General features: G+C 36.6%; 1 protein-coding gene across 1 annotated transcript; it reads left to right on the top strand.

Annotated features, from left to right (window-relative positions):
• The first annotated feature begins 525 nt into the window (after positions 1–525).
• Positions 526–27,732, top strand: LOC135214671 (uncharacterized). Its single transcript, XM_064249009.1, has 2 exons — positions 526–1,149; positions 26,331–27,732. Exons 1-2 carry the CDS (start codon positions 1,056–1,058, stop codon positions 27,332–27,334), a joined length of 1,098 nt encoding a protein of 365 aa, XP_064105079.1. The 5' UTR covers positions 526–1,055; the 3' UTR covers positions 27,335–27,732.

Below are 27,732 nucleotides of genomic sequence, written 5' to 3'. Positions count from 1 at the left end.
AGGCCAAAGGCCAAGCGATGGCACCTAAGAGGTGATTCAGCACTGAAAGGCAATGCGAATAAAAGATGGCTTGAAAAGCGTACCAGGAGGAAAACCAACCTCGCAGTTGCGCTAAGAAACAATTGTTAGGAAATGGCGGGAAGTAAGATGGAAGAAAGAATATGAACGGAGATTGGGTAAAAGGAATGAAAGGGGTTGCAGCTATGGGCCGAAGGGACGCTGCAAAGAACCTTGAGTATAAACGACTACATTTCACCACGTGAGGTGTACTGATGGCACTACCACCCTGTGGGACCTAGTCTTGTTCTCTCGACAAATATACCAGAGCAAGGTATATAGAATAAGGGAGAACGTGGAAGCTAACGCCCACAAACCACAAAAAGTATATATGTAGAGTCCACGAGATTAGACTGAACAATGCTGAGCGACATTAAACTCCAGCGCTGATATAAATCCATTCAGTCCAAGGGAACCCGATACTATCAATCGACTCTAAAACCACGTGTGAAAACGATCTGGCCCGAGACACGCAAGATGCTGCTCACAACGGCTGTCCAGAACCAAGAGCAGCGAATATAATCGGGGAAAAAGTTAATTGCCATCGGAAACAGAGCAACGAACACATGCCTTGAAACCCGGCAGGTGTCTCGGTCTGAAGTTGTTGAATCTAATAGTAGCTTGTTTGATCTCCATTCGGAAACACGACGTCCGCTGCGGCAGGAGAGAAAGAGAGAGCTCGGAGATGGACCGGCTCGAGACCGTTATCCATATTTGATTAAACCGCTCGAACGTCATTTTCATCGTCTAGTTGTAGACTTGACAGATCTGTTGACTCGTTTTCAATTCGTATCGTCTAGTGCGCTGCGGTCGTCCATTCATTCCTGGTCTGATTTGTTTTGAAACGGACAAAGTACAGTATTCTCGGTGATTATTTTTGTTCTTCAAACCGCAATTGTTCCCTTTTTGCCAGTTCCAGGATCATAACGACTTCGATTCGATTATAAAACAAAAAGTAATTTTAATTAATACTTGCTGTTCAAAATACAACCTCGAGTATGAAGCGCGCGAAAGAAGCCATCTGGGTGGGGGTATTAATACTAGGAATAAACCTCACGATTTACATCTTACCTTCCCAGACGGACATCACAGGTAAAGGTTATACTTAGTTATTCATCTTTTGTGTGTGCAATTCTCTCTCTCTCTCTTTCTCTAGCTCTCGCTCTCTGAAGCAAGCAGTTTGTGGCTTAATTGATAATAATGTGTATGAACGAAAATGCTGCTTAGTTTCGAAATTAAAAAGAAAAATAGACAATTCTAGATAAAGGTGTGACGACTTAGGTTAATGTTGTATCAAGCGATTACCGAATATTGGAAATAAAGATGATATATATATTTTTTATATCTAATATATATATATATATATATCTATTATATATATAATATATATATATATTGACATTATATAATAAATATAATATATATATATATAGAAGAATAGATATATTTTATTAATATATATATATTATATAATAAAATCATATATATATACTATTATAACATATATATATATAAATATATCTATATATATATATAGATATATATATATAGAATATATATATATATATATATATGAATAACTTGATCACGAAGTATATAAAACGTGATGCTATGTATAAATAAAGGTTTTTTTGCCACGAAGGAAAAAAATGAAAAAACGAGTTTGGCCGAGTACTTTCGGTCCTATTCGGACCCTTTACTGAGGCATACAGTATGCCTCAGTAAAGGGTCCGAATAGGACCGAAAGTAACTCGGCCAACTCGTTTTTTTCATTTTTTTCCTTCGTGGCAAAAAAACCTTTATATATATATATATATATATATATATATATATATATATATATATATATATATATAGTGTGTGTGTGTGCATTTGCCGTACACAAACGCACATTATATATATATATATATATATTTATATGATATATATATATATATACATATATATATACACATACACACACATATGTGTGTGTATGTGTGCGCGTACTGTATGATCACAACAACCACGTGACTAGACTTTCTCGAAAGTTAATTCACGCAGGGTGGTTGATCCTCTTCACATGTAACTATCGATGCCTCTGTGTTCAAACAACACGTGAAGAGTATTATAATGAGCATTACCGGCTTTTAACTTTGTTTCAGTTGAAAGCTGAAAAGATTTACCGTTAAGGTAAACGAAAGCTACGATAAGCAACGCATACACTGTATGTGTATGTATGTATATATATATATTATATATATATATATAGTATTGCTTAAAAAATCACAGTAGATGCACGTGACTTCATAAATAAGCGAATACCACGGGAAAATAATAGTCAGAAATCCAAGCGCTTTCGTCTTTATTCAGACATCGTCAGTTAGAACGTATGTGTCATTTCTTAATAGCTACTCTTAACCACGTACACATATACACGCATATATATATATAATATATATATATATATAATATATATATATTTCTCCCCTTTTCTACCAGAGCCAGGTAGGCCTCCAGGCCTGTCAGTCGTCCTGTTTCAGGAACTGTCTCCATTCTTGGCGATCATCATAGAGCCTCATCTCATCAACTTCCTGTTTTGTAGCCATCTCATTTTTGGTCTTCCTACCGGTCTCCTCCCTTCCGGTGTCCATTCCAAAAACCTTATAGGATATCGCTCCTCCTCCATTCTTTTGGTGTGTCCAAACCATCTAAGCTGTCCTCTCTCCACAAAATCTAGTATCCTCTCCACTACCCAGTTCTCTTCTAATGTCTTCATTTCGTAGCCTATCCAGTCTTGTTACACCTTTTATGAGTCTTAGGGCTTTCATTTCAGCTGCTTGAAGTTGGCTTCTAGTTCGTGACGTTAATGTCCATGATTCATGGCCATAAGTCAATATTGGTCTTAAAATAGAGAGGCATATTATGGTTTTCACTTTGCGAGGTATATTTCTGTCTTTCATTAGTGGGTAGAGCAGATACAGATTGTTACTGAATTTCTGTATTCGGATAGTTATTTCCAGTTTTGAATCGTTTTGGTCACTAAACTCTACTCCTAAGTATTTGAAATTTCTTCACTGTTTCAATGTCTAACCTTCAAATTCTACATCTACGTTACTTGGTGTTCGTGATAGGTGCATGATCTCTGTCTTATTCTTGTTAATCCGCATTCCATTAGCTGTTAAGATCGCGTTCCAGTTGTTGACATTTTCTTGGAGAGATTCTGCCCTGGGGGCTATCATTGCATGGTCATCTGCATACATAAGGTTGATGGTCATATCTGCAGCTTCATCCTCACCTAGCTCCCTCATTCATTTATCTAGGAACAATATAAAAAGAGGTGGAGAAAGGACGCTGCCCTGTCTTACTCCTGATTTAATTTTAAACCAGTCTTCATTCTCTTGATTTGTTTTTACTCTGGATCTGATGTTTTGATAGGTGTTATAAATTGCACTTATAAGTTTCTCAGGGATTCCATAGTAAGGGTCTTTTAGGGCATCCCATATTTTCATTCTTGGTACTCTATCAAAAGCCTTTTCTAGATCTATAAAAGCAATATATCTGTCCCTGTCCCATTCCCAGCTCTTCTCAAATATCATCTTGAGGGAGAAAATCATATCAGTTGTCCCTCTTCCTGGTCGAAAACCGTTTTACCATTCACCCAGCTTTGGTTCAACATATCCTCTCAATCTAGTTTCAAGTATTCTTTCATATACTTTAAAAACAGGTGACATTAGGGATATTCCTCTATAATTGCTGCAATTTGTCTTGTCACCTTTCTTATAGATTGGGCATATTAGATCTCTTCTCCAGTCTTCAGGTGGCATTTGCCCATTCCAGAGTATGTTTTTAAGGAGCTCTGCAGGTATTGTATCCACTCCAGGGGCCTTACCATTTCTCATCCTCTTGAGAGCATTTTTTACCTCCAGTGTTGTTATGTCAGGTTCTGCAACACCAACCACATCAAATTCTACGTGTTCTTCAAGGTCATTGTTTTCGTTGTTTAGTAGTTTCAAAGTGATGTTTCCATCCTAATTCAATTTCCCGGGGTTCGGTTAAAATTGTCCCATCCATAGGGTCTTTGATTACATAAGTGGGTGGTTGGCTTCCCTTTCTATAGTTTTTGAGCGGTGCTATATATGAGTTTTCTGGTACCTTGGAGATCATTTCCCAGATCTTCTCCTATTCTTTCCCATGTTTCTCTTTTTGTTTGAGCTTTTATTCTTTCCGTTTCTCTCGAGGTTTCTATATAGTTATTGTGATCTTCCAAGTTCAAAGTTTTCATCCATTTTCTGAAGAGTTTCATTTTGTTTGCAACAGCGGCCTTTAGTGTGGGGGTCCACCAAGCAGTTTGTTTTTTCCTCCTACCTCGAACTCTTCTTTTGCACTGTATTATTAGCAGCACCCACTACAGCCATTTTAAAGTGTCTCCATTTTTCATTTGGGCCATTGCTCTCCTGTTGCATTTGTTTAGCTCTACTTATTTCGTTTTGATATCTAACTAAGCACTCCTCTTCTCTCATATTCTCTAAAATAAATCTTTCTCTCACTTGGCTTTTAATTGGTTTGGGTTTTGTCATCTTTAATTTAATCAAGAGAGGCCCGTGATCTGAATCGAATGACACAGAGGGGATGCTTTTATATATATATATATATATATATATATATATATATTATATATATATATATATATATATATATATATCATGAAGGAAGTAGTAGGGAAAGCTATCCTCATTCTTCATCAGTTTATTTCAATGCCGACGTTTCGCGACCATTTCCGGGTCGCTTTTTCAAGGCTAAAAATATATAAAAAAAAATTTGCGAACATTAATACTCAAATTAATTTAATTTATATTAAAAACGTAATACGATATTATTATTCGCAAATTTTATATATTTTTAGTCTTGAAAATGCGACCTGGAAATCGTGGCGAAACGGCGGCATTGAAATAAACTGTAAAAGGATGAGGATGCCTTTCCCTACATATATATATACATATATATATATATATATATATATATATATATATATATATATATATAGTATATATATATATATATATATATATATTATATATATATATATATATATATATATATATATATATATATTATATATATCGTGGATGCGTGCGTACGTAGGTGCTCAAGGTATTAGTCGACCTATAAAATAGTTTCTAACCTCCTAGAGCGAAGGTTTTCAACCCTTTCGGGTTTTTGTATTGTCAGTAATATACCCCTTAACTTTGTATAACGTGGAAAACAAAACCACCTAAGAAAAATTAAACAGAGGGGAGGTAAGTACATAACTCACCTGACATAACCAATAATATTGAAAACTTAAAGAATTCCAGAAAAAAGTAATGACAATTTTTTATAATTAAGAACCTCTGGCTACGCAATAAATGTTCAAGGTTATGGTACAGAGCTGCAAAAACCAAATACAATATTATTGCAGCAGTTGCAAAGGTTGTTGATGAAATGGCTGAAACTGTTTTCATTAACTATCCTAGTTGGCGAAGAGCAGTTTTTGCTAAAGCACACAGAAGGTCGGCATCTAACATTCATTCGACTGCCATAGGGAGCGCGTACCCCGTGACAGATCCTTGGCGTACCCCCTGGAGTAAGCGTACCCCAGGTTGAAAACCCCTATCCTAGACTGACGCCTACGCACACAAAGACTTCCCATTGCTATTCGTATAGTCATCTCATACCGATTACTAATCAGTAAAACCGTCAACCTGATGAAGTAAAAGGACTAAATACTTCAGCTAGACCCTCGTAACACCCGTCAGACCACCTCTCTCCGCATTTCCTCTCTGTATATCAGTCACAATTAAATATCCATTCCACTCCTGTTGCAAACTTTGGGATTCTCTTCCCGCTTCGGTATTTTTTTTACTGATTTCCGGAGAGGTACGCTTATCGGTGCTACTATAGTAGGGTCAGTTAAGTTTGTTTGTTTGTATGTATGCTGTTTGTACGTTGCATGGGAACCAGTGTTTATTCAGCAACGGGACCAACGGCTTTACGTGACTTCCGAACCACGTCGAGAGAGAACTTCTATCATCAGAGACACACATCTCTCACACCTCAATGGAATGCCCGGGAATGGAACTCGCGGCCACCGAGGTGGTACGCTAACACCATACCGACCACGCCACTGAGGCGCTAGGGTCAATCAGTAAGTGAAATACAAGCAATGCCAAATTAATGACACGAGCTCATCATCAGCAGTTGATTCATTCGTCATCATTTTGTCGCAATTACTGGTGTTTGAAATTTTACTGATTAATGTTTCTCCGTCCCAGCGTGGATTATTTTCTTCTATTACGATCTCTATCGTATCATACTGATTAATCAAAATCACCTAAATCACACTCAAGCATTCAATTGCATTGTATTAATTGAACGGAACTGAACTGAATATAGAATCTAGGTCAAAGGCCAAGCACTAGGGCTTATGAGGTCATTCAGCGCCGAAATGGAAACTGACAGTAAAAGGTTTGAAATGTGTAACAGGAGGAAAACCTCGCGGTTGCATTATGAATCAATTGATAGAAGGTGGAAAGTAAGATGGAAGAAAGAGATTATGAACGGAGGTACAGTAAAAGGAATGAAGGGGGTTGCAGCTAGGGGCCAAAGGCACACTGCAAAGAACCTTCAAGTAATGCCTACAGTGCCTCACGTCACTAGCCCCCTACGGGGACGTTGTATTAATTCATTCATTCGTCCTACGAAAATGCGCAGAATACGTGATATAACCCTCGTACTGAACAGTCATTCAGTGAATGTAGCCTATATCAAAGTTGATTTGCAAATGGTAGTGGAACAGTTAGGTTAGGTCTAAGGCCTAGTTCGTTTCCAAACTTATTTCGAGGGTAAATTATCATTACCTAGACATGAACGAAGATGTTCGCTCTAGTACCGCAGGCTATCACTGGTTCTGACCGTGAACAGTACTATGATTAATATTACTTAAAACACTATGTCAAATAAGACTATATAGTAAAGAACAGTAATAAAAATAATCACGGAAGACAGAAGCTGACAGAACTAGTCAAGAGGCCACGATGAGATACATGACATACGTCACAAAAATAATACTATTATTACAAATTGGTGCATCATATGATGAATTTTTGAAAAGTCGAAACACGCCAAATACAACTTGAGACTAAAAGCTCTGTTCCTTTATCCTGACAAATACTGAAAGACACAGGCTACCACCAGATGTATCTCCTTTTGCTATTAATGATATTATCGTTACTGACTAAAAGAGATACAGTTTCAAAAAGGTATGTCTGATTCCCATCAGGGCTAATAAGTCATGGAAGCTCGGCGAGAACTCGTTTGAATAATTTTAAACACTTTTGTGTACACACACACCTCACAACAGAACACACACACACATATATATAGTATATATATAGATATAATTTTATACCAATTATACAAAAACAGTTATTCGCTCTTTTTTTTTTTAACTTTAGATAGGCTGAATTGAACTGGTGGCAATTTTATTGAGAGATGGGGGGATGAAAAAATAGACTGGCCAAAGCATCAAAAACTGATAAAGAGAGAAAGAAGAAAGAGGGAATGAGTAATGGCATTAGAGAGAGAGAGAGAGAGAGAGAGAGAGAGAGAGAGAGAGAGAGAGAGAGAGAGATTTATATAAATGAAACAGACGTGATCATTAACGTTAGCGATAAAAATGGTGTTTCGTTGGAACTCGAACGGATCAAGTTCAGCTGTTAAAACGTTACACACTTGCGCTACATTTACAGAGGATTAAGATGCATTTACTATAATAATAATAATAATAATAATAATAATAATAATAATAACCTCGAATCAGGTCGGCCAGACAAACACGTCAAACGGGGCCCAATCACTACTTTGTTTAAAAAAACAGTTGCTAGAGGTTGCTTTTTAGGTAATCTCATCCTCCACCAGAAACAGCTAAGCAAGCGCTACAGTTGGCATTTTTATTTTGGTATTTTCCCTCCAGTTTAGGTCGTAAATAGCATAAGAGTGTTAAAGCCGAAACGTCCGAATAGAATTGTGCCTATAACGCTTGTTTGGCTCTCCCTGATGTTAGGAAAAAAAAAAAAAAAAGAAAAAATAACGAGGGTGAGAACAATAATTCTATTGTTTTACACAATATCCGGACGTAAACTACAACGACGATAAATCTGAATACTACTACACCAGGCATTCAGTGTGTTAAAATCAATTTGTCTTCAATGAACCTATATGTATTTTCAGTAATATTAAATATTTAACTGTCATTGGTTAACAACCTGAAATCATGGGCCATGGCTCACTTTCCGCAGTCGACTCGGGTGATTCATCTGTAATACCTCGTCTGGTCCTGCTTTGTATATATACCTACGCCTCAGTTGATTAAGACATATAAAAACCCTCTACGCAAACACATACATAGTAATAATGGTTTACGTGCGCATGCTACTATTAGGTATGTCAGATGGTACAAGGTTGCTCCATTCCCGAAAGTTAGGTTAGGTCTAGAGATTACGAGGCTGTGGTTTGGATACAGCGGTGCCATGATTTCCTTCATGTATAGCATCAGAATTTTGAATCCAGTTATATATATATATATATATATATATATATATATATATATATATATATATATATATATATATTGTGCGTTGTATAACGTAACGTTACAAATGAACGGATATGTGCGAATTCAGTGTTCCTACTATAACTGGCAATTTGGTGCAGTTTTGAAGTGGGGGGGGGGGGGCGGCGAATGGGGAGCTGCTTAAAGGTGGAAACTTCAATGGCTTCACGTGATGGTGTAACTTCAACACCAACATTTACGTGAATTTGCTGTTGACCGGTTTCTTCGGCAGTTTTGAGATTTTACATTAATAACGAGAGATTTAGGTTACATAGGGTTAGGTTAAGTCAGTCCTACCTCAACTCATCCACCCACGGGGAAACAGGGAAACATTAAATATCGGCAAGGGTAAAGATCAGCTCCCCTTCTTCAACTCCCCATACAAACCTTGCCGCTCACCCTTCACACAATAACTAGAGTGATTTTTATATAAAGACACCAGTAGGCTAACAAAAAAACAACAATAATTGATATGGATATTAAACAAAATGAAATACCCCAAGAGCTAAAAAAATCAATCAACTGCAAGTTAATAAGTATTATAATGATAAAACAAAACTTCCAGGAAAACACATTGACCCTGAAGAAGTCTCGTAGCTTAAACCAATCAAAAACGTTCAGGATCATCTGCATAACTCCTCTCGTCAATGTCACTATATCAACTCGATCGACACTACGACTAACTTTCCTCTCAATTCTACTTATATCGTTGTTTGAATCACTTTCATGTGGTTACTCGCGCCGTCGCGGTCGTCCACAAAACGCTTGATGATCAACCATAAAACATCGGCGAATTAAAATTTGGAGGGTCTTTGTGTCTAAAAGACGGCCTAGCAACAACATTGAAAGTTAGCTCTATCTCCTGTCATAGTTACGTAGGTCTAAAGATTCGTATTTGCCACTGAAAAGATATAAGGCACTCGCAAAAATCGAGCGGTAACAGAGAGGTGTTGTTTACAATGAAACAACACGCCTAAGTTCGATAGTACGCGCCCACCTATTGGCTGCACGTTATCCAAACGCTGATTGGTTTCTCAAGGATCGCCCATATCTTACAATGCATCAACAACATAGCTCACAAATCTGCTTGCGACATGCCTAGGCGAAGCCACCGTGATTACTCACGGTCAAACTCAGCAATAATTTTTAATGCGTTTTAGTGTGGGAAAAACTGCATTTGGTACTGTATAATACCAGTCAGTAGTGGAAGTGTCAAGGAAGTGATATGCAGCATAGCTCAAAAGTCTCCCATGATGCTGCTGTACATTTTGTTAATATCAGCGAGGGCGGAAGTTATTACCAAGGTGCAACGAATTCGATATTAAACGATATTTGTAGCTCAACATTTGTCCATTATTTTATATATATAATATATATATATATATATATCTATATATAAAATGGTACAAATGTTGAGCTACAAATTTCGTTTAATATCGCATTCGTTGCACCTTGGGAATAACTTCCACCCAAGGGAAGTTATAACTTTCAGGTGCTTCTGCATCGGCTTGGATTCGTACCATGGTCTGTTTGAGAAACAACGGCAGACAATGACTTTGGACACTTGTCTGTCAACGGAGATTCGAGTTGGTGTCCACTCTGGTGTGTATAATTGGACGAATTCAGCGGGGTTAGTGCCCTTAGTGCGCTTAAAGCGGTGCACTTAGGCATTACTTAGGGTTGGTTCTTTGCAGCGTTCATTCGGCCCTTAGCTGCAGCACCTTTCGTTCCTTTTAAAGTACCTCCATTCATATTCTCTTTCTTCCATCTTACTTTCCACCCCCTCCTAACAAATGTAGCGTAGTGCAATGCTTTGAGGTTTTTCTCCTGTTGCACCTATTGTTAATTGTACACGTACAAGTGTGTATATTTTATATTTAGCCATAATTCCCCTTAGGTGTAAGTTATTCTCGCGGGACGACGAAGTCGACACAAAACAATATTTATGGGTTAATGCATGTGGATACATTTTTGTGCGACAAAATTTCATACGTATATTTATTTACATACATAAGCCCCACAGACCAAACTCGGCTAGAATTAAAAACAAAATAAGGTTGCTTTGCCTTTAAAAACAACGCCATTAAACGTAAAGCCTTTCGGAGCGAATTTAATATACACAGGAAGGCAACAAGCAATTTATGTTATATCAATATAAACCCCCAAAATACAAAAAACTATGTATTCTCTTTGTTTCTTCGTGCATTGTTCTCAGTCCTGAATTCCAGCGTTACGTAATACGGAGCATAAGTATATAAGCTAGTTAATTGTGATATCCAAATCATTTTTCAGGATGTCTGCTTCAGTAAAACGGGGACACACAAGAGAATTACACAAAAACACACGTTTGTCTTATTACACAAAAACACCATACGTTTTTCTTATTTCACCGGCCAAGAAACTATCTTCAACAAAGTTTGATATATCAACTGTCAGAATAAGACAACATAAATATTTAATTAGAGCAGGTTCAAAGTACCGTTATTATCATTCATTTCTTTCTGTCTTGATCGTACACAAATTTATGTTCGTCTCCCGCCTCCCTAATTCCTCATTGGACGAATGGTTTGCGTACCGCCTATCAATCTGGTGGCCAGAGTTCGCTCTCCACTGTGCCAATGTTTGTTTGTATGGTGTATCTATGTTGCGTAGAACCAGTGGTTATTCAACAACGGGACCAACGGCTTTACGTGACTTCCGAACCACGTCGAGAGTGAACTTCTATCACCAGAAATACACATCTCTAACCCCTTAATGGAATACCGAGAATCGAACTCGCGGCCACAGAGGTGGCAGGCCAAGACCATACCGACCACGCCACTAAGGCGCTGGCTGCTGTCAATGCAGAACCAAAGGAATATATTTCTGGTGATTACAGATTCATTTCCCAATATAATGTGGTTCGGATCCCACAATGAGCTGTAGGTCCCGTTGCTAAGTAGCCAGTTGATTCTTCGCAATGTAAAATAAAATGTAATCCTTCGGGCCAGTCCTAAGAGACCTGTTAATCAAACTCAGTGGTCTTGGTTGAGCTAAGATATACTTAACTTTTCCCACCTCTCTCCTCACGGACGCCAACAGAGCCCAGCAGACGCTATCGTGTCTTATTTATTCTCCCTGGGATTGTGGGAAGGGCATGTCCAAGACAGCTCCATATCCTTGATTTCCTTTACGGCAATATTTCTAAAGCTATCCTTCCAATTTAAATCCTAACATTCCTCTAAACGATTTATTCAGAAATCGACAAAATTATTTAGATAATTTCACCGACATACCAAGAGTCACGTCCCCAAAGGCTGAGATCAAACTAGACTTATGTGTACTCGTATATTTTAATGCATTGATTTCCAGATGTTATTCAACCTGCACATTATTTGATTCGCCTTTCAAAGACTTTCACCAGTACCTGCCATCCCAAGTGAACGTATAAATGTCTTGAAAGATTCATCCTCAGTCATCCTTCTTCTATCTTTGTGCATACTTTGGTCTCTGTTTTTCTGAAGCGTTATTTTGAGTACCATGATGATGTCTATTTTCATCGACCCCGTAGTCATATTAACTTTACCCATAGAAAAGTTAAGTATACCTTCGTTTAACCAGACCACTGAGCCGATTGACAACTCTCCAAGGGCTGGTCCGAAGTATTAGATGTTTTTACGTGGCTAGGAACCAATTGGTTACTTAGCAACGGGACGTACAGCTTATTGTGGGGTCCGAACCACATCGAGAAATGAATTTCGGTCACCAGAAATAAATTCCTCTGTTTCCGTGTTGGCAGAGCGGGGAATCGAACCCGGACACGTAGATCGGTAGTCGAGGACGTAACCGAATCGTTCAACGAGGAACCATAGAAGTCTCTTAGGGGCGGCATTAGTAGAAACAAATGCAAATGCTGTTGACATAACTCCAGGTCTACACACTCTTAGTAATTCGGGCTTAAGCTCCTAGACTATCCATGGTTATTTTAACGAACAGATGTTCGATACTTGCTATCAGCCCCGAATGAATGACATTTAGACGCACTTTATGGTTTTGTGCTCTTTTGACAATGTTATTATTTGTAGAAAGATTTTTTTTTTTTTTTTTTTTTTTTGCACTGCACTGCTTGTAAGTTATTGGCCGTGTTAATTCTCATGATATATACATATCTATTATGTCGACTTATTATATATATACGTATACAATCATATATATATATATATATATATGTATATATATATATTATATATAATATATACATATATATATATATATATATATATATATATATATATATAGATATATATATATTATTCATGCTTGTAAGTTATTGGCAGTTTTAATTCTCGTGATATAATCACATCTATTACTGCCCGACCTGTATCTAATATATATATTATATATATATATATATCTATATCTATATATATATATATATATTATATATATTATATAGTAATATATATATATACAGGTCGGCAGATATAGATGTGCTTATATCACGAGAATTAAAACTGCCAATAACTTACAAGCAGTGAATATATATATATATATATATATATATATATATATATATATATATATATATATATGTAAGTGTTGTGTGTGTGTGTGTGTGTGTGTGTGTGTGTATGTATGCACGTATATATATAATAGGTCGACAGATATAGATATGTATATATCATGAGAATTAACACGGCCGATAACGTACAAGCAGTGCAGTGCCGAAGAAGTGAAACTTTGGCAAAAAAAAAAAAAAAAACTCGTTTCTACAAAATAATAACATTGTCAAAAGAGCACAAAACCATAAAGTGCGTATAAATGTCATTCATTAGGGGCTGATAGCAAGTCTCGAACATCTGCCCGTTAATATATATATATATATATATATATATATATATATATATATATATATATATATATATATATATATGTGTGTGTGTGTGTGTGTGTGTGTGTGTGTATATTTTTGTATACATACGCATATATTTATATGTATGTATGTACATATGCTATACATACAAACACGCACACATATATATAGATATAACAAGACAGATACAGAGAAAACGGTAGAAACGGAAATGGACTTCGAAAATCTGCGCAGGTTCCAATATCCGATCAAAAAGAAGTTACGTAGCACCAAATCCTGTACATATCATTTAAAAATAGCTTATCGCTTCGATGAGTATGTTTTAGTCTATTGAACATCGACAGCTGAAATAATATTTCTCTGACGCTAATGACGGCCAAAGAATTTCAAACGCATCCTCGGAAAATCCTCATTTAACTGGGCTGAACCTAAGGGTATTTAAATGGGTAGGCCGTTTTATTTATTTATTTTTTACTCAGTCATCGCATATGAAATATACGTGTATACTGCACACTTACTTCAGCTTTATGTATAATTTATCAATAATTTGTTCATACATAAAGAAAATATTATTTAATAAAACACTTTTTATGGCATATTTTAGTGAATATGAATAACTTGATCACGAAGTATATAAAACTGATGGTACAGAGGAAAAACATAGTCAAAGTAGGCTTAATATCCAAACTGACATTACAAGATTAGCAATAAGGTCGATTTCACTCTACAGAAACGAGGAAACGCCTGAGGGCAGGATAAGCGAATTTTTAGGTAGCCACACCTTGGAGGATCACGCACGTGTTCAACAGATGATTCATCCAGAAAACAATACATTTTGAAAAAACAAGGAGGCATATACAACTTATTACCATGAAATTTAAAAAAATGTTCCCCCAAAAAAATTATTAATGAAAAGACGGAAAAAAGAATATAAATATATCGAGCGAGAGAGAGAGAGAGTCAAAGTCAAAGTCAAAGTCAAAAACCTTTATTCCATTATAAAAATGGTTATTCTGCTACATTACAATATAAATTATTTACATAAAATTCACAATAATTGGATTGTAAAATTTTAGGATATATATACATTCAAGTAAAAATTTAAGAAGTATTGCTTAAGTTTCCTTTTGAATAACTCAGAACTAACATCTATACATTTTCTTAATTCCAGAGGTAGTTTGATTCCAGCAGCTGGGCCCCTTATTAGCCATCCCCCCCCGAGCGTGAACCCAAATCTGTTCGATAGCTGTCTACATATAGATTTTCATTCTGTCTTGTTAATGCATTCCTACAATTACCAACTGTAGGAAATGTGTATAGCCAGTTGGGATATTCTTTTCTCAAACTTTTAAAAACAAAACACAAACATCGTACCTACACTTTTCTTTTAATTTTATCCACTTTAATTGCTGGAGGGTTGGGTGATGTGATCGTGTTTTTTCACCCCAATAACGGCTACTCTACCTGCAAAGTTTTGGATTTTTTGAGCTTTTTCCATGTGCATATCATTTTTTACTCCCCATATCTTAATACAGTAGTTTATTACACTCAGGACCAGGCTTTCCACAATCAAGGCTCGAGTAGTATCATCAAAGTAATCTTTTACTCTACTTAGATACATTAGAATGCCACTGACTTTTCTACTCAGCTCGTCAATGTGAGTACTGAATGTCATATACCTGTCCATGTGTAGACCTAGATTTTTCACATGTTGACTTATCTTTACTTTATCCCCATCGCATTTTATTACAATGTCATCTGGAATTTTGCTAATATACTGTGAGCTACCCACAAACATGCACTGCGTTTTGGTGGCATTTAATAATAGCCCTTCCTTAGAAATATTTCTTAATTTTGAGCAATATTAGTTCAGTCCTTTTAATCAAGGCATCTAGATTTTCTAATTGATCAGCCAAAAGAACTTGGGTGTCATCAGCATATTGAATTAGCAGGCAGTCTTATGTATTTAATCATATCATTAACGTAGATTAAAAAAAGAATTGGGCCTAGGACAGATCCCTGTGGGACCCCAAATTCAACCTTTTCAATACAAGAATTTACGTCTCCTAATCTAACTACCTGACTCCTATCTCCCACGTAATCTCGAAACCAAAAGTATCAATGTGATGTTCCTTAAGAGATTTACACCATTTCATCATGGTTACACTATCGAATGCCTTTGATAGGTCGCATAAAATTAATATGGAAACTTTTTTTCTATCAATATTTTTATAAATTTCATCTGTTAATTTCATCAAGCTGTTGTTTCTGTTGATAAACCTTTACGGAATCCATGTTGAGTGTTAGAAATCAAATTATTTTTTTCTAAATGTTCCATTAACTGATTACACACAATCTTTTCCATTACTTCGATAACACCGGAAGGACAGAAACAGGTCTGTAATTACCAGGGTCGTCCTTGTCTCCTTCCTTGTGAAGAGGGTTTACGAGGGGTTGTTTCCAAATAGAAGGGTATTTCCCAGTTACAATCGATGATTTATAATAACTGTGATATAATATGCAATAACTATAAGGGAATCTTTTAGAAAGCTGGTAGGAATACATCCGTCCCGTAAGCATTACTATTATTCAAGCTCTTAACTGTTAATATTATTGTTTCTACTGTAACTGGTTGAGGTCTAAACAATCTTATATTATTACCAATATTAGTTTGAGTGGTTCTATCATCTTCATTTCGTACTTTTGTAGCATTTCCTGCGTTTTACCATAAGTTATTTTTCCTACATTAGCAAAGTATTGGTTAAATTGATCTGCTCTAGCTTTTGGGTTGTCCGTATTCAATCTTTTTATTTGATTTAGTAGATACAATATTATTCATAATTTTCCATGTTTCTTTACGAGATTTACTTTTCTTGATCTTGTCTTTGTTATAATAAGCTTTGGCAGTACGCATCTTAGAATTGGTGAGTTTTTTCATTTCCTTATACTATTGTTTAGATTTTCATCCTGTCTATTTTGTTTAAGCCTTTCTTGCATTTTGTCCCTTTCAATCATTCTGTTTTTGAGATCATCGTCTATCCAAGGCGCACTGGGTCTCCTTATTACCCTCGTGGTTATTGGGGCACATTTATCTAAAGCACTATTATAAACTTCATTGAAAATTCCTGTTTGAATATCTGTGTCATCAGTATGCATGATTGTATCTAGAATTAGTTTTTGGTCTAGCAATGTATTGCACAACAAATCTGCAGAATAATATTTTAAACACCTAGAGGTTACCGTGACTGGTTTACGTTTTGGCTTCTTAATATCTATGATAAATGAAATGTGTTCATGATCAGCTACAATACAGGGGTTACCTCCATGTTAATAACACTTTCCTGCTTGTTAGTTATTAAAACGTCTAGTAGTGTGGATGAGATGGGGCTTAACTCTAGTAGGTTTATTAATCATTTGATTTAGTTTGGTGACTCTTATGATATTATGCATCTTTGCTGAACCTACCATCAAATCATCATTTAGATCACCTACTACATAAATCGATTTATTCTTTAAAGAAACCTCTCTCAGACATTCCAAAATATAGTTAAAAGTATCATTTGAAGCATGCGGATGTCTATACAAGCAACCAATGATAACAGAAGGTAGCTTACGAGATTGTACAGAGAGCCAAACCTCTTCTACCCCATCTACTCTTTGAACCTTAAGATTACAAATGTTAACAGAAAGATTATTTTCACATAAATACAACAACCTCCACCTCTTCCTTTGTCACATCTAAATATTGTATAATTAGGAAATTCAACGAGTGAATCGACAACATTAGGGGTTAACCAAGTCTCAGTTAAACATAATATATCAATATTTCTATTTAGGAGCATTAATTCAATTTCACATATCTTACTAAGGAGAAGGACTGTTACATTCAAATATTCTACAACACAAAAGATCGTTTTTCTGGAGTCACATGATTAGCTATCCCAGTACCAATGTCCGGGACGAGCACTTCTTGTGTGATAACTGCCTCTTGATGGAAGAGGCGGGAAGTCTATTCCCCCACGCAGACGCTCGTGACCAGTAGTTGTCATGGGAGAGGTCATGGTAGTCATAAGGCTGAGCTGAGTGACCTCTATTTGCCGACTGCCTATTGGGTGGTCTCCAATGGTATTCCTCAGTTTGGTATTGCGCGGGTGATCCTTGGGGTTGGGGGTACGTCCTATTATCATGGGAGTGGTAGGAGTGGGTATTCCCTCTAAACCCCGTCCGAAATGGCCGCTTAGGTCTGCCTAAACTTTGTGTCGGCGGCTTCTTGGCGGCTTCCAATTGTCTTCTCCTAATGTGGGGCAGGAACGGTCGAGTAATTATACCGGCAGCCCACGGATGACCTCCCATCACTGTATTCTGCTTTTTCTCTGGTATCTCTGCTACAAATGATTGGCCTCGGTTAGAATGTCCAAGGTGCCGTACTTTCACTTCTTGTTGTGAAAGCCCTCGGAAAATTAACTCATCAACCACATTCTTAATAGATGCATTGCTGCTGACACCTCCGATGTATATTTCTACTGACCTTTGGGGTTGTACTACGATGTTGTCTTCAGAAATTTGCTCTTGACGTGTTTTTCCATTTTTCTTTTTCTTGACCGGTGGTATGACACTGCGTTGGTCCGTAGGGACTGCTTCCTCCTCCTCCTCCCTTTCTTCCTCCTGGCCTTCGTTCTCATCTTCACTTTCTACCTGGTGTAAACAAGTGTTGTGGATAGGGGGAAGTGTGGGGAGGGTGGTGGGTTAGTGAGTGGCTGGCTGTCCACCTGCACTGTTTCCTCCTCCGTAAGTAAGCCAGGGTTCCTTATCAAAGGAGACTGGGGGAGAGTTTGGCGCGATTCATTGACATTATTTCTGAATATTTTGCCAGTGATTGTTCGAGCTTATAGACTCTTTCTTGAAGTAATGATACTGTTTGAACTAGTTCTGCCACAATCAAACTATTATCATCCAAGTTAAGTGCACTTTGCTCATTGAAAATTTTATCTAGTTCTTTATTTCTAGTTGAATTAATTATGCACGTGCTAAGAGTTATAATCTACTCACAATTTTTTATGTTTTCACTATTCGTTTCACTGGTTTTTTGTTTTTAATAATCTGAAAATACACTACATATTTCTATGATCAGGAGGTCTCTCAAGGATATTAATAAGTCCTGACGACATTTATCAAGCACTTCTTTGATATCGTGTGTAGAGTACTGGAATATCTTTTTCAAAGATTTAAGAAAAACTTGTGGGTACACGTCTTGGTTAATTGTTTCCAGGATACTTAGGTTTTCTATTTCCTGGATAGGCTGTGACAAAGCTTCCTGGTTGTCTAAGCCACTGGTAGCCATCTCTACACAATATTTCACGGAGCAGGAAAAAAACACGTCCGCACTCTAGCTCGGTCAAGAGAGAGCGCGAGAGAGAGAGAAATAATAACCTTATACACGTGGGACTAATTAATTAGTAGTTCATTTATTTTAAGGTCCTTCATAAACAATTTACAAATATACGGGTCTAGATGGTACAATCCCAGAATAAGATTTAGGTTGTTTTTATTAGTGATTTGTATAATTGCTGATTCCAGTAAATTTCTTGAAACATAATCATTAGATCTAGCAATTACAGAGGTATCGGCCCAATTAATACAATGAGATTTTTCACTCAGATGGATAAACAATGCATTAGAAGGCTGGGCTGTTCTAACTGAATACATATGCTGCTTAATACGTACACATAATTTTTTACTTGACTGTCCAACGTAAAAAGATGGGCAATCCTTGCATGGAATTTTGTAAATGATGTTGTTATTTGTTACAGGAGTATTCTTAATTAGCATATCTTTAATAGTATTGTTATAAGAGAACACTACATTAACATTAAACGATTTAAATATTGATTTTATGGTTTCAAATCCACGAAAGTAAGGCAAGCTAAGTACATTTTTAGGCATTTCTTTTTCATTACTAGCAACACTATAAACTTTTTGTGAGCTTTTTTATAACATAAATCAATTATGAGGTGGGTAGCAGAGATCGTTTCCTATCTTTTTTATGTATTCTATTTCTTGGTCAAGATATTGTGGAGTCGTTACACGCAAAGCACGTAGGAACATAGAAGAAAAAATTGAAATTTTAATATTAAGATGGTGGCCAGAATAAAAATGTACATATGTTAAATTATTTGTGGGTTTTCTATAAAAACTGAATTTACATTGGAAAGATTCTCTATGTATTAATACATCTAGGAAAGGGATGACATTGTTATTTTCCATTTCAACAGTGAATTTTATGGATGGCACTAAATTATTCAATTTAGACAATAAATAATTTACATTGATATCAACAGGTAAGACTACTAAGATGTCATCTACATATCTGTACCATTTTAAGGGGACAAGTGTGATATTCGGGAGGTGTTGTCTTTCAAAAAATTCCATTTATAAGTTTGAAAGGAGAGGTGATAAAAGGTTACCCATGGCCATACCAAATATTTGTTGGTAATAATGGACATAGGCAATTCATGCAATACGAGTTCATTACTTAAATATTGTAGCACAGAGTCAATTGGGACATTTGTAAACAAGGAACATACATCAAAACTGACAAAGATATCACTAGGGTTTAGTACAATGTTATTTAGTTTTTCCACAAGATCAAGAGAATTCCGGATGTGTGAATTTGATACAGTTCCAAGTAGCGGGGATAACAATTTAGTAAGATATTTAGATAGTTTATAAGCAATTGATCCTACAGTACTAATAATTGGGCGCATAGGTTTGTTTTCCTTATGAGTTTTGACTAGGCCATATAAATAAGGTAATGAGGGACACTTTACAATTAACTTACACAGAAGTTCTTTTTTATCTTTAAGAATTTGTTTTATAATGATATTAAAGTTTTATTACTTGGTCCAACGGATTTTTTCGAGTTTTTTGTAAGTGATTTCATCTTCTAGTAAAGTATGCATGCGTGATATGTAGTCAGTTTTGTCCAGAACTACTAAACTATTAGATTTATCAGTGTTAATGGAATCGATTCGTTTTCCAGTCGGCAACACATTCCGATTCCTTTTAAAACTTTTATTGGTAATTCTAAGGAAGAACTCCGCACGGACTGCAAGGAACGCTCCTGCGAATACGACAGCCACTAGGGATTGCAATTGGGACGTCAAAATTTGTAGGGGTTTCGCCGTGTTTAGTACTAACCCCTGGGGGTTAATTACACTCGACCCCCTAAAAATTTCCAAAGAAATACCGGACGCGGTGTTATTACCTAGATCTACCCTTATATTTAATGCCATTCCCGAAATTACAGTGTGTACTGTACAGTGCTTGCTCATGCATAGAAATATACACATTCTTCGCTACATACACCGGGATGTCTTTTATATTTACAAGCATTAAGCTACAAATGTCGTGTAATATAAAATTCACGCAACCCCGGAATAAACACCAAAGGGGTATTTATGAGTGATCAGCGCTTCGTCGGCAGGTGGACTCAAACCCCAGAATGGCGGGGGAAAACGGTTTTTCAGTGGGAATAGGAATATAGCACTTAGGCCAAAGTCCAAGCGCTGGAAACTATGAGGTCATTCAGCGCTGAACGGGAAATCGACAGATAAAAAAAGGTTCGAAAGGTGTAACAGGAGGAACCCCTCGCAGTTGCACTATGAAACAATTGTTACGAGAGGGTGGAAAGTAATTTGGAAGAAAGAGAATATGAACGGAGGTACAACAAAGGAATGAAAGAGGTTGCAGCCGGGGCATAAGGGACGCTGCAAAGAACACACACATATATGTGTGTGTAAAACACCAAGTAAACATGGACTAATCAACAATCATGTAAATCGAGTGTGTAGTAATAATTCAAGAAATATAAGGCAAAATACGTGCGTTGGCTCGGCGGCTTAAACTACTTCCTATAAACTGAAGGAAGTGTTCACCCAACCTGCAAAACCACATGTTATATTGATTTACTTTCATTACCCGTAATCAGGGCTATTGTAACATTCGCTCCCGTTGTGGAATATGTAAGGCTATAATTGTCCAGATTCGAACGTACCTTTCACGACAAATTACTTGAAAATATCAATTTCTACGGGGAAGGAGGGTTTGGGACGAGGATTCGGCTTAAAAAAATGCGCTTTAGTAAGTGACGCCTTCGAGAACAGAATATAGCAATCATCATTTATAGGACAACACCTACGGTGTTCCAACCAAGTGTTCACCTACCTTGGATTAGGGTGAATGACGTTCAACAGCAGAATCATAGACATCTGATTTGTTCAAAGGGGAAAAATACATGGGGATCATCTTGATCCAAAAACGCGCAGTCCAGTGATGAGGCAGTATAGGTTGGCCAAGGCACCAGCCGCCCATTGAGATACTAAGAGATTAAGCTCCACTTTAAGGCTGCCCAGTACTACAGTCTTTCGCTGGATCCCTCTCTGGTCATGGAGACTTGTTCCTATACCTACATCAGCTCAGAATGACATCTTTTACTGCTGACACACTTAACACTGATCACCGTACACTTCTTGCCCTATTCGACCTGTCCCGGAGACTCATTCGTAATCACAGTGAGCGACATAAAAGTAAAAACATTAGTCTTTCACATGAACATGGTAATTCATAATTTTTGCCTTATTATTATTATTATTATTATTATTATTATTATTATTATTATTATTAAAAGCTACAGTAGTGTTAAAAATATTTAGGTACAGAGTAGTACCTGAAAGTCTCTCATTATCTTTTTAACACTATTGTGGCTTTTAATTCTCGTTATTATATCCTCGTTACAGGGGTTCCTGGGGTTCCTTGGTCCATTATTATTATTATATTTCATCAGCTCTTCAGGGAATTTGACAGCAAGGCACCAGACAGGACATTGACTATTTGGCTCCGGCTGTTTTGAAACGGACTTATTTTCAAGGTCACGACATTTCAAAAACTTCTGAAGTTGTCAGAAATCAGCCCCCGCTCTCTACATAGAATCATTCAAATTGCAACACGCATAGTAGATTACGCAAACTTGCAAATTCCGAGTTCTCATGCTTGAGAGAGAGAGAGAGAGAGAGAGAGAGAGGTACGCCATTTGAACCGTTCATTGACTTTGTGACCTGCGTTGAGCTCCGAAGAATATCTGAGACGAGTGACCGAGAAACGATTCCTGATAATGTTTTGTGATTCCCATATGACTTTTTTTTTCTGAAGCTTTTATGATACTGCACCAGGACACGATAACCATTAGGTACTACTAAATTCTCTCTTCTAACAACAAATTAGAACTTTAATACATCAGATATACCGTTATTCGGTCACATCATCTTTCTCACTCACTCTGTTATTTCTAATATTCACGTGACTTCATTATATAAGCGAATACCACAGGAAAATGATAGGCAAAAGGTCAGTACCCAGCGCTTTCTCCTGTTTATTCAGGCATCGTCTCGGACACAGATGAGATACAGTTGGAAAGAAGGTTACAAAAAGGGTAAAAATCAAATAGATAATCCTTGATAATCTGGGATCACGCAGTCACAAACTAAAAACATAGATTTAACCATTAGAGATACGGAAGCTTCGCCATAGCAAAATCCAAAAACATGTATCAAACTGATTATATTAATTTTGTTACTTATATTTATCAACAACTTAAATTATGTAGGTATCAAGTTTAAACAAACCAAGACTTAAATTTAGATAACTTTCCGTTATTTGACTCCAGAGTTTTGTGTGTGGGGGGGTGGGGGGGGTCGTTTCCCCCAAAACTGGTATATACAAGATGAAATACTTGAAAATGTTATATGCTTTTTTACCTGATTAGATGTTATTCAAACTACTGACTTTGGTTAACAGAATTTTACTTAAAATCATTTACAAATATGGTGGCCTATATCATATTCCTATTGTCACTCTTGTATTTTCTACTGCTAAAGAATGATGTTAATATTTAATAAAAAATCTGTAAAAAAAAAAAAAAAGACTTGCCAAAGAACAAGATTGTTATTTATTACTTTGTAAGTACAGTTCAATGAAAAGGATAGTCACAGAAAATATGGCCTTACAGAAATTTTGGGGAGGGTCGTTCGACCCCTCCCACCCCCTCGGTACAGGACTGGACTTGATGAAACAAGATTCAATTATATTCCTTTCAACTGTGTCGCGACACGGGACTAACGATCTTGCTTCACTCCGAGTTAATAGGATGATCTAAATCTCTCATAAGTACGAATAATATTAGCATTCGATATTTGGCCAGTTTCCACAGAATTTTGGCGTTGTTTGATTCGCTGTAAAAGTGATTTTCCAGTTTGCCCCTAATATGTTTTATCACACTTTTTACAAGGAATTTTATATATGCAATCAGAAACATCTAAGGGTCTAGGAGAAGAATATGTACAGGACAGAGGAAGATGGAGAAGGCTGACTAGAAACAGCGACCCCATATACAAATGGGAAAAGCTGAAGGCAAAGAACCCAGAAACATCTTTCGGAGAATTTTTTATGATTAAACTCTTTACATAAAAAATTACTGAAAACATTTATGTTGAAAGCTTTAAAATTCTACGAATTTCTAAAAACCTTTCATCATACGGCAATTTGAGCATGTTATGCTTACTAAATTCAAATTTGTCGTTAGTTACATAAAATGTTTTCCAAGCTCTTTTTCATGCACAGCTACAAAAGTCCTTGCATGGGTCTTTAAGTTTCAAGTCAATATCAAAAATCGTTTTAATCACAGCGTCAATAAACTGCGGGTACAGACACGCAGAGCCTTTAGGAACATCCCAGAAAAAAAAAATCACTCACAAACACACAGAATTTAACATTTTGAAGGTGATTGGAATAATAATGAACAGAAGAGGCAATGTTAGTTGATTTTCTTAAGACTGAAAAGATACAATTTCTATCATTTCTACGGAATGTTACATCAAGAAAATTCAAATCATAATTACTTTCTTCCTCTACAGTAAATTTTAGGGAAGGGACTAAATCATTTAGCTTAATCTTTTTGTTTACCTCGTAACCTCCTTTCCAACCGTAGTTCATTTGTGCCCAGACGATGCCTGAAAGAACAGGAGAAAGTGCTTGCTACTGACTTTCTACCTGTCATTTTTTTGTGGGTCTTTGGGTATTCGTTAATAATTAATATAATATATAATATAATATATTAATATATATATATAATTATAATAATATTAATTTATATAAATTATATATCTTATATATATATATATATATATATATATATAGCTATTATTCGAGCTACAAATGTCCTTTAATATCTAATTCGCTCTACCTTGGAATTGATATATTTCATATATGTAAACCGACGGGGAATGTTTTTTTAATTGATAACTAATTTCGTCAACTACAAAATTTCCTTTCGGTGAACATATATGAAAATATATCAATTTCCGAGGTAGAGCAAATTAGATATTAAAGGACATTTGTAGCTCGAATAATTTATATGAATCACGATGACGTGACAATTATTAATATATATATATATATTAGTTTTATATATATATATATATATATATATATATATATATATATATATATATATAAGTAAATGTGGAAATATTTTTTCCTTTACCTACACAAACTTAATTCCCAATCAAAACCATGAATTCTCTCTCTCTCCCTCTATCGCTTTATACTCGTACAAGTGTTCGCAAGCGATAATATACGATATTAAATAAAAAAGACGCAGCATTAGAGTTTATTACCCCTATAAAATGGAGGACCTTCTCTCCGCGTGGCGTTTGATGACGATGTAAATATAAATAATTCGCTTTAAAATTGCTAGGTTGGCAAGTTGAAGGTGATGCAAGATACGAGTGTCAGAATAAAAAAATGATGAATCATATTTTACCAGATTTTGGAAAGAAATTCTTTAAATATGTGACTGATTATAGACAATCCATACGTGTAATTTATATGTAGCATTGAAAGGATGAACATGGTAGTAAATATTGACTTGATTTTCCTGGGGAGCCTGATACACATACACGCGCGCGCATAGGCCAAGCGCTGGGACCTACGAGTATGAAGCCATTCAGCGCTGAAACGGAAATTAACAGCGAAAAGGTTTGGAAGGTGTAACAGGGGGAAAGCCTCGCAGTTGCACTATGCAACAATTGTTAGGAGAGGATGGAAAGTAAGATGGAAGAAAGATAATATGAACGGAGGTACGATAAAAGAAATGAGAAAGGTTGAAGATCGGAGTCGAAGGGAAGCTGCAAAGACCCTCGAGTAGTGCCTACAGTGCACCACGGAAACCTGAAGTTTTTCAAAGAGATTTCTCTCTCTCTCTCTCTCTCTTTTTCGAGTTTATGGTTCATTATCTGTTGCGCCATCTTACTGACCTTTCTCCTGCCACATGTGTTTGCAATTATAAACTTCAACCACAAGTTTTTCTAGTTTCAAAAGTCAAAATGCCAAACATTACATTTCAGTTTTATTCTGACTTCTTACCTCAGACTTATCATTTATAAATGTGATTTTCCATTCCTCCTTAGCAATTTATAATCTTACTATATATATTTATATATATATATATATATATATATATATATATATATATATATATATATATATATATATATATATGGAAGATTAATAAAATTTTATATTCCAGTCCATTTTAGCTTAGCAGCAGTGCTTAGAAACCTGTCACGTCCCTTAAGCGTCTTGTACAATTAACGAAATGAGTCAGATGAACAGAGAAATCCTCAAATAACATTCAGAATTTCTTTTAAAAAGTTTCTTTTCCACCTTTAATTTCAGGATGGCGCCAATCCTTGGCATCTCATAGCCAGAAGTTATTATATGCTGCATCAGAGGAGTTTCACCCGAAGGACGTGACCGCCATCGAGAGAAGCAAGAAGCCCATGTTCATCCTACTCCTGTGTTCCTCCGGCCGGAGCGGTTCCACTTTCGTGGCAGAGCTGCTGGGCACTCGAGGAAATTCCGTTGTGTTCTATGAGCCGCTGTTCAAAACGGTTACCGAACAGAAACTCCCGTGTCATGTTAATGGCACCTGTATCCCCGAGTACTTGAAAAGCATCGCCGCGTGCGATTACACGCAGGAGTTCGAGGATTGGTTTAAGGAAAAGACCTTATTCTACAGTTACTTTCACACCGAGGTGACCAACTGCTTCGTATACGCGGACAATAAAAAGAAGTGCAAGATGATCGACGTACGCGGCAAGTGTCGAAACTCGGTGTTGAGAGTTATCAAAGTGATCAGGTCGCGGGTGGCCTGGGTAGAAGGCCTCTTGAAGGATGACTCTCTGAACTTTAAATTCATTTACCTGACCCGTGACCCCAGAGCGACCTTGGCTTCTTACGTCCACATGGGATGGAAGAACACGCCCTCGGCACAGTGTTCCACATTGCACCAAGATCTGGTAGACTTCGAAAGGCTCGCGAAACTCTACCCAAACAAAGCCTACCAATTGGAGGTCGAGAAGCTGAGCGCCGACCCGACGACGGCCATTCCGAAATTGTTCGATTTCCTTTTCGGCAGTCCTGAGATACATGATGAAACCATGGCCTTCGTTATGACGCACATGTTCAACAACGTTTCCACCTCTTTCGGTTTGAACACGGCTGCGTACAGCTCCGAGGAGTACCAAGCATGGAGGTGGGAGATCACGGAACAGCTGCTGAACGAAACGGAAAAGGAACCGGTTTGTAATTCTGTTCTGAAGATGCTGAGACACGAGGTCTTCGGCTCCCTCAAAAGAGCCAGAGACAAAGGTGTTCCTTTATTCAATCACGCCAAATGAAAATAAATTTCCTTCCCTTCTGTTACTCGTGTCATTGAAAAGATAAAAAAAATATGATAATTATAAATAGGTTATTGAAAACTTGGGACATCATTTTACCATCTTGGAGCTTGAAAAACTTTGAGTTAGTATTGTTAGAGTCTCTCCCTGTTTGTCAAATGTTCTTTTTATTCTTACTATATTACCCACTCCACTTATGAAGGCAATAGTTATTTTTCAATTTCTCTTCGTTTTTCTGCCGTTGCCTGGCCAATAACAGGGGAAATTGTAAGACTGTCTTACCTTTGCTACTTAACAAAGAAATGGTAAGTTTCATAGTAGGTATACATACACTAAATATATTATATACTTACACACACACACACACACACACACACACACACATATATATATATATA

This window comes from Macrobrachium nipponense, chromosome 19 (genome assembly GCF_015104395.2).
Source record: "Macrobrachium nipponense isolate FS-2020 chromosome 19, ASM1510439v2, whole genome shotgun sequence".
Taxonomy (NCBI): domain Eukaryota; kingdom Metazoa; phylum Arthropoda; class Malacostraca; order Decapoda; family Palaemonidae; genus Macrobrachium; species Macrobrachium nipponense.
This window is presented reverse-complemented; position numbering and strand designations above follow the sequence as displayed.